The following is a 9,174-nucleotide window of genomic DNA, read 5'->3' as shown; positions in this document are numbered from 1 at the left end:
TTGAGAAGATTGGTCCAGGGGGTCCAATTCCAGGGGCATCCAAATGTGTGCCCCCAGATCAGCTTGCTGCCTTGCCTGCCTATTGCCAGTTTACCGCCGAAATTCGGCAGCAATTCAGCACCATTATATCCTATCACCTATTTGGCACAATATGGGGCTTTACCGGTATAGATATTCAGGTTTTTCCGGGAATCCCGAAAAAATTCGGGTTCAAAAAATCCGAATCCGAATTTTACTTTTTTTTTTTGCACACCCCTAGCTAGAGCCTCTGCTTGGCATGCAGAAGGTCCCAGGTTAAATCCTCACCATCTCCAGTTAAGAGGACCACGCAGCCAGGTGATGTGAAAAGCCTTTCTCTGCTTGAGACCCTGGAGGGCCGTTGCCAATCTGAGTGGACCATACTGACCTTGATGGATCGGGGTGTGTGTGTGTGTCTGATTCCATAGAAGGCAGCTTGGTGTAGTGGTTAATCTACTCTACTCTAATCTGGGAGAACTGAGTTTGATTCCCAACTCCTCCACTTGCAGCTGCTGGATGAACTTGGGCAAGCCATAGTTCTGGCATAGCTGTTTTCTCAAGGACAGTTGTGGAAAGAGCTCTCTCAGCTCTACCTACCTCACAGGACATCTGTTGTGGGGAGGAGAAGGGAAAGGAGTTTGTAAACCGCTCTGAGACTCTGAGTGAAGGGTGGGGTGTAAATCCAATCTTCTCTTCCTCCTCCTTCTTGCCTGTCTGGTGTCTCCTGGGGTTGCCAAGGGCTGGAAACCCTATCGACCACCATTACATCTCTACCTGAAATGTACAGTTACAGGGGACTGTTACAATTTCAGGAATCCCTCCAGCACATGTGATACATTGGTGAGATTTGGAACCTTTAGATCATTTCATCATCCCTAGAATTCTCACAGCACTGGATCCCATGGTGGGCACAGCGGGTCCTCTTGGAAGATGTGTTGATGTGCAAATTTGTATGACTAATGGTTATCTCACAGTGAAGCAGATTTGAAGGCCACTGTATTAACAGTTCTCAGATGGGAACACATGATCCTGACTGCCCCCGTTCGTTGAAGTTGGGTTTGTGAAGGAGGACATCTTGTTTTTTATTTATTTATTTATTTATTGGGATTTTTACCCCGCCCTCCCCGCAAAGCGGGCTCAGGGCGGCTTACAAGGGGCAACACCCATATAAAACAAGGTAAAAACAATAAAAACATTAATAACAATTCATCACAACAACAATAATACTCAGTTGAACGCAAGATGGTCCCCGGATGTATGCCATGAAGGTAAACAGACAGTTCTCCGGAGATGATGTTGACCTGTAGCCGATCCGAAGCAAGAAGGTCCGGTGGTATCAGTCACGCAAAAATTGTGGCAGATCTTCCCGGGCCATCCTTAGCCTTGATGTTGGCGGTGGTAGTGGCGGCCCCTATGTGAAAGCCTGGTGGAAGAGCTCCGTCTTACAGGCCCTGCGTAACTGCAAAAGTCATCTTAATAGGGATGGGCATGAACTGGGAAAGCGTGGTTTGGTTCATGGAGTGTGTGGCTGGTGAACCATGGCCTGTCACTAAATTATTTAAGATAGTCAAACTGGCTCCCTTTGTGAGGTTTGTGATGCAGTAGAATGCCCCCCCCACCCTGGGTGCTAGAGACACCAAACTCACAGAAGCACTTCACAGAAGACCTCTGGAGCAGCCAGCAGAACTGTTGAAGCAAGGCCCAGGCCCCAGGAGGGGACAGTCCTGCCACCAGATTAAAAGTGGGGTGCTTCATGTGCAGAGGATGGATTCAGACCACACAATGCAAAACATTGCCACCATGTGAGGTTCAGAGAAGCCTGAAGGAGTGGGTGGGCAGCTGCAATATAGTGCAAAGCTATATGGTTATGGGCACCAGCGCCAAAATGCTGGCAGAGGTGAAGTGTGTGCATCTCAAGGGCATCTTCTGCCTACGGCACATGCTTCAGTTGGTTTCTAGGGATGCTCTGGGGCTGGGGAGCACTGCCAAGGCCACCTCAGATACCGCCTAACATCAAAATCCAAGCAGGGAGACCAGTTCTTAATCAGGAGTGTATAAAACATGGATCCTCACTCAGCCAAGGCACCCAGCAGCCAAGCCCACCACTCGATGTGAGCAGAGAGACAGTGTGGCAAAGAGCCCTGAGTCCACCTAACACCCAAACCCCTGCAGGGAGAATAGTTCACAACCAGGAGGGTATAAAACGTGGGTCCTCACTCAGACAAGGCACCCGGTAAAGCCCTGAGTCTACTTAGCACCCAAACTCCAGCAGGGAAGAGGAGTTCACTATCAGGAAGGAATAATTGAATGTGCTCTGTTGTCATCTTTTAACAAGTTCCCTGCCTCTCTGTGTAACTGCAATGCAAACAGCCAACAAACAAAAGGGTGTGCAGTGGAGCTGAGCAAATATATCGCTTTCTGATCCCATACAGCAGAATGCAAACTCTGTTATTGGCAGCCAGCAGTGCCTGTTAAGCTTTCGAGGGTCCCTATTGGTGTTTCCGAGGCTGGAGAATTGTGCTCCCCCTGTTGCCTTGGAGTTTTGTAAACAATTGAGTTGAGCACAGGAAGTCTGTCTGGAAATAGATCCATTCATGAACTGCCACAAACAGCATCAAAGTTCGTGAAATGTTTGGGCCGGGCACTCTTTCACGAACATCGGAAATCATGAACCAGCGAAAATTTGTGAGGAACTTTAGCTCATTAGCCAGCTTGTGCCCATCTCTACTTCTTAGTAGCTTCAGCTGAGCATAGGGAAGTAAAACCTGGGTCTACGTTGCTTTGGGTAATATTATTCTAATCTCATCTCCCTGCTCTGTGGCAGAGTATGTAGGGAATTTAAGGAAAAATAATATCCCCACCATCAGTCTTGTTGGGTGTGTTTGGGTCGTATTCAGGCTATTAGTTACTCCAGTTAGCGCTGGTCTAATTGGTATTCAGCCTCTTAAATTTCTAAATCTCTATTTAATTGATTTTTGAGGCTTACCAGGATAATGTTTTGTATTCCTGTCAACCATTTTTATTTCATTGCAATCAGCACCATGAAGGCACTTTCAAAAGTCCATTACTTTATTCTGTACTACTAATAGCACAATATTATGGATACTATGATGTGTAATTGAGCTGAATTTAGCACTTATTGTAGGTTAGTCTCTCCGGCTGCTAATTGCATTAAATAATTCTATCGAGAGCTTTACAACCGCTTTAGTTTGATTAAATGGGATCTTTTGCACACATGTTAATGGGAAGCCTATACCAAATCCCAGTGTTTGCACGTGAGGAAGCCTTGCCCTTCCCAGAGTTCGAGGCCTTAAAAACAAACAATCAGGGAAATGCCATTTACTTCTTTGTTCTATTATTTCTTTATTTGAAACGTTTCAGCCGAACATCTCCAACAACACTGACTTGCAATTCGGCTGAGAGGCCAAATAAAAACAGCTCCAGTGCTATGGCAAGAACACTTTCCTGGGAGTAAACTCCATAGAATAGATCTGCGAAGGATTCTGAGTAGACCTGTTTAGCAATGCTCTTCTCTAGTGCCATCCTAAGCAGAGATACACTCTTCTAACTCCATTGAAATGAATGAGCTTCAGAGTGTAACTGCACTTAGGATGTCACTGCTGAGTGATTGTACAGAACTTCAATGTGAAATTATGGCTGCGCTCACACACACTAAATGATCCACTTTCAATCCACTTTCAATGTGCTTTCCAACTGGATTTTTACTGTGTGAATGACAACCAACTATACTACTCGAACATCCATGTTACAGGACTGGCCCTGATCCGACTGGCTTTCAAGCAAGGGAAACCTTTATCTTTATATGCCCTACGTGGGTAGGATGGAATAGAGGGGGATCTATTCACCTACATTTGGGGAATATCCCAAGGCATCTATTGATGGCAAGTGGTTTCTGAAGCCAGTCTGTTGTGCCTGAGAAGTCAGGAGAGTTGGAGAGAGGATCACTTCAGGGCTGGGACTTTACTGCTCAAATCCTAATTTTATCCGCACGGTATGTGTGGGAGATGACAGTGGAGCATCTTCTCCTCTTACTAGACCATTTTGGTATGCAGGCAAGTACAAGCTGAAATGCTGCTGAAATGCAAGCCTCAGGAAAGAGCCCATGTGGAACTGTCCATCCTGCAAGGCAAACCTTTTGGCCAGCCCAGGATATTAGGTGATCCACCATGAGCAGTGTTCCCCCTAAGCCAGCTCACAGTTTTTTAGCCTCCGGCTCACACATTTTGTCTTCGCTCAGGAAGGATGGCTCCATAGCAAACTAATTTATGCAGCGGCCAAATTGCTTGCTCACAAAGTAAAATTTGTGCTCACAAGACTCCAGTTATTCCTTTTGAAATATTAAATGCCAGGAAAAATATGTGCCTAACTGCACAAAAGCTTGCAGAGAAGAACTTCAGGTATTGTTGGCTTGGACATATATCAGTCTGCTTGGACATATATCAGTCACATACCAAGGAAGAACATTCACAGCCCATGATTTAACATCTGGCAAAGAGCTTCTGAATGTGCTGGAATCGGACTCCGGTTAGGAGTCCAAGAACTGGTAACCAAAAGAAGAGGAACACAGCAGAAGACTGCAAAGACCTACACCAGAGGAGATTGCAGCTAAAGAGTCATTTTTTTCCCCTTTCCCCTTTTGCCTTATGTATTTTTCCCTAAGTAAAGTAGCCTGGAATATAATGTGTAGGGGAGCACGCGGGTAGGGCTATTGGGAGACCCACACACACACCTCCCCAATGGGCAAGACTATCTGTGAGAGTCTTCTCTGGAATTGCTCCGGAGTCCCGGGGGAGGGAACGCCAATTAGAAGAGCTCCAGCTAAGAGGAAGAACAGAATTTAGTAAAAGATCTTAAGAGAGCAGAGTAAAGAAATGGAGGAATATATTTCTTTTTTGTATCTTAGTTTCTACCTTACGTTATTGCAATTCATCTTATCACAATGATTTAGAAACTAAATATATATAGAATATGTGGTTATAAACATAAGGAGATCCAAAGGGAAATTATGGGAGATAGAGTTTATAAGTGCATTTGTAGTGGAGTAATTTTGAGAGGCAGAAATATTAACTTAGGCGTGCCAATTTCAATTGGATTAATTAATTATTATTATTTACAAATGAACTAGAGGCAGAATAGAATTGGCAACGTGTAGAAGATTATTATCAAAGAGTGTTAAATTCACTTTCTGTTGTAGAATAACTTGTAAATAATTTGTAAGATTTTGAAGTCAATTAAAAAAATTAATTGAAAAATAGCAATAATAACATTATTAAAATACTAAACCTCGTTCTTCTGCCTTGTTGAGTATGCCAGGGTGAAGAATCTTGCTACCTTAAGGATAGTTTCATTAAAATGGTCGTCGAGAAGAAGAGAAGTATAAAAGTAATTCGCTCTATCTGGATATTTGGACAGAATTGGAGTGATGTATGTATTCCGAGTGTCCTGGTAAAAACTGTGAGGTAAGAGGACATGTTAGATTGTTTCTACCATTCCACACTGACATGGGCAGAGATGCTGTACACACATGGGGTATGTGCCTATATCTCCCTTCAAGAAGGGCGGATGGGAAGACATTGAAGGTGGCCAGAGTGAAGGCTCTGCTATGTTTTGGGAATTCTAATGTATAAAGGTAATTGGATGGAACAAAAATTTTGATTTTTAATCCCCTGAAACCAGGGTAGTTTTATTGGTTTTTTGTTACAACTACACAACTACTTAAGAAAGAGGGAAGAAAGAAAAAATGGGAAGGGGAAAAAAAAAATAAAAACCCCCAGGAAACAGGACAGTAACTGAAAACCCACACTATAACTAAAAACCCAAGAAAGGAAGGTCAAATATAGTTAGTATTCAGTTAGTCATAAAAACACATAACTTTTCGTTTAAAACAATGAATTTAGGAGTTAGTGAGTCCAATTTTAGTAATAATCTGCTAGCTTCTCAGTGTGTACAAAGTCTCATATCTTCTTCAGCCATAATCTTTGAGACTTTGAGAGCTACTTGTGAACTCTTAGTCGTAGATCATATGTTTCTCTGGCCACGGCTCCTTCTGCTCCTGTTGGATCTTCGTCCTCTTCTTCTAGACTCGCTGCTGCGCCCTCTTCTGGTTGCCCGTCTTCTTTCATTCCGAAGAATTGCTTCAACCATTTTTCTGCTTTAAAAACCGAATCAATCTTTTCTCTTTTCTCTTTATATTTAAACAGCACCCCTTCGGGGTAAAGCCAGGTGTAAGAAATTTGGTTTATTTGAAGAGTTGAAATAAGTTCTTTGTAGGCTTTTCTCTTCTGTCGAACCTCAAACGGAGTGTCCTTTAGGACCCTGATGCTTGCTTCTCCCAGCTGCAAGGGTTTGGTTGCTGTCGCTTTAAGGATGTCGTCTCGCATTTGTCTCCGGAGAAACTTGACTACCATCTCGCCCGGCAAGTTGTTTTGCTTTGTGTACTTGGAGTAGGCACGGTAAACCGCCTCTATCTCCGCCGCTGCCTCTGTCGCTGAACTGCCGAGCGCTGAAGCAATTAGATTAGATGCCAGTTCTTTCAAGTTTTCTCCGGCTGACTCAGCAACCCCTTGGAACCTGAGAATTTTGTTTGATTTCTCCATCTGCAGGTTCAACAGCCGTCTAACGTGAAGATCTTGTCTTTGTTCTAATAAACCAACCTTCTTTTTGGGTTTTTTCGCTCTGACCACCCCGGGTAACTTTCGATCCTCTTCCTCGAGCCCCGGGCATTTTTTCGCTTTGTTTACACTAAAGAGAACCTCTTTCGCTCTCCTTTTAACGAGTGCAAACTTTTTCGCTTGTACGGTTAAGTCTCTGACACACTTGAGTGCTTTAGTTTTTATCTCCCCCCCTTCTTTCTGAGAGGCAGTCCGGTTTGTTTACGTCTGGGATTTCTCCCGACGCCGCTTAGGTAAGGGGGGTGGTAACTCACTTTTAATGCTTAATCGCTTGGTTCTTCCTCCAATTCATTGGCGATCTGGACACAGATCCCTGTTAACTTCGATTCATTCGCTGACCTTCTTGCTTGTCCCGGCTGGCATCAGCTATGCTCGGTAAAAACCGAGCCTCATGGGGGGGGACCGATTGGGGCAAAAAGGAGCGCCTCAATTCTCCGGCATTGCGCCATCGAAGAGGTCGCCCCCTAACGCGCCCCTGGCTCGGAGCCTCTCACTGAGACTCACCTAGGGGTGTCACTTGAGGTGGCACCCCTCCCAACACCCCTAGAGCGCAGAATGCCTCCCCAACATCAGGAGAGAGCCTCCGCCATCGCTGAGCCACAGACCGGAAAATTTTGATGCAGTTCCCCACTGCCAGAGCAGAGTTGACCCATGATCTGTCGCATTGAAGGGCGGTATCCCATAGTCTCTGTTTAATGAGTGCTCTGGCCCCAGAGCAGTGTTCCCTCTAAGCTGAGTTAGTGTGAGCTAGCTCACAGTTCTTTAGCCTCCGGCTCACCCATTTTTGCCTTAGCTCAGGAGGGATGGCTCCAGAGCAAACTGATTTATGCAGCAGCCCAACCGCTCACTCACAACTTTAAGGCCAGGAGCTCACAAAGTAGAAATTTTGCTCACAAGACTCCACCGCTCAGAGGGACCATTGTCCCAGAGTACCCAAGATGCAGCAAGGCTGTACAGGAAAAACCAAGCCGTTGCAATTTGTCCTCTACTGCTCTCACCCACCTTGCGTGAAAATTGTCTGAGAGGATTAATGAAGTTAATCTTGGGGTGGTGGGGGGGGGGAGAGATTTAACTTGAGCCAGAAGCATGTAGTTTGGGACCAGGCATGTACTTCAAGTAGAACCAACCCTGCTTCTAGCCTAAGCATGGCATTGGGTACACAATGAGGTACTCCAAATAAGGATCTAAGGAATTTGGATTGGATTGCTTCTAGTTTACGGTAGTCATGGCACAGAATTTCTGTGAACCATACATAAACTGGGGTACCACTTTGCCCTGAAAGCAGGGGTCATTTCGTAGAAAAAGAGGTGCAGGAGCTCATTAGCATAACTCATTAGCATAACTTGTTTGCATATGCCACACCCCCTGACATCACTGGAAGTGTGTCAGAAGGCAACATCCACCACTCAGGCTTTACTGAACTGTTTTGAATTGCAAGCTATTGGGGGGGGGGGAGATGTGCAGATCTGTCATCGCAGAGGAGGCAGAGCTTGTACCTGAATAAAACTTGGTCTTAAAGGTGCCACTGGGCTGTTTGGGGCCTGGGGGCCAGGGGGGCTCTGCAACTTACCTGGTTGCTTCTTGCTCTGACTGAGGGCTGCTGAGAGCAGGGGGTGGGGCTTGTTGCATGTGCTGGCCCCCTGGGCTCTTTACTGCCGGAGCTCTGCTCCTGTGCGCTTCTGCAGGAAATGACCTCTGCTTGAAAGACTTTCAATGTATATGATATGCGAGAACCCCTCTTTAAAAACAAACAAACAAAAAACCCTTAAAGTTCCTGTTGCTGCTCCTTGGGCAGAGTCAGTGACATGGGAAAGCTGAGCTGACCATGAGGCAGATGGTTAGAACGCTACACCTAAATATCTGAGCACTTTAACTAGTTCAATCTCATGGCCCTCTGTCTGCCACTTGTGGTTATCAAACCTTTCAGAGAAAACAAGAATCCTGGTCTTTAAAAGATTGATTGTTAAATGCTCCTCTTTGCAGTAACCCAACAACAACAACAACAACAATAATAAAGAAAATAATAAAAATGACCTCTTCTTCTCGCAATGATGGTAGCTTTTGTTTATTACAGAATAATCTATTTTACATTTCTTTTACTATCTCAAAAAGGCACCTGGGAATCCACCAACCATAATTATTTATTTCTGGTTCATGAGAACTAGGACACAGGCGGACAATGTCCTTGTAATCTTGGCCACAGTCAATTTTCACAATACCCTTTCTGGTAGTCCCATGTTAGGTATGGAGAACACATGGAATTCACTGCCACAGGAAGTGGTGGCGGCTACAAGCATGGACGGCTTCAAGAGGGAATTAGAGAAGCATATGGAGCAGAGGTCCATCAGTGGCTATTAGCCACAAGGTATAGATAGGGGCTCTGGGGCAAGTGATGCTCTGTCTTCTTAGTGCTTGGGGGGGGTCAACAGTGGGAGGGCTTCTAATGTCCTGGCCCCACTGCTGA

General features: G+C 45.1%; 1 protein-coding gene across 1 annotated transcript in view; it reads left to right on the top strand.

The window, feature by feature from the left end:
* Window positions 1-1,271: 1,271 nt before the first annotated feature.
* The window catches only part of NDUFAB1 (NADH:ubiquinone oxidoreductase subunit AB1), an 11,934-nt gene continuing 4,031 nt past the window's right edge, over window positions 1,272-9,174 (top strand). Inside the window, exon 1 of the mRNA XM_015413318.1 lies at window positions 1,272-1,286. Coding sequence (XP_015268804.1) covers window positions 1,272-1,286 — 15 coding nt within the window. The remainder of the gene's footprint in view (window positions 1,287-9,174) is intronic.

The sequence above is a fragment of the Gekko japonicus genome, unplaced genomic scaffold (assembly GCF_001447785.1).
Source record: "Gekko japonicus isolate JY-2015 unplaced genomic scaffold, Gekko_japonicus_V1.1 scaffold60, whole genome shotgun sequence".
Taxonomy (NCBI): domain Eukaryota; kingdom Metazoa; phylum Chordata; class Lepidosauria; order Squamata; family Gekkonidae; genus Gekko; species Gekko japonicus.
Note: the sequence above shows the minus strand (reverse complement) of the source record. Positions and strands in the feature narration are given on the sequence as shown.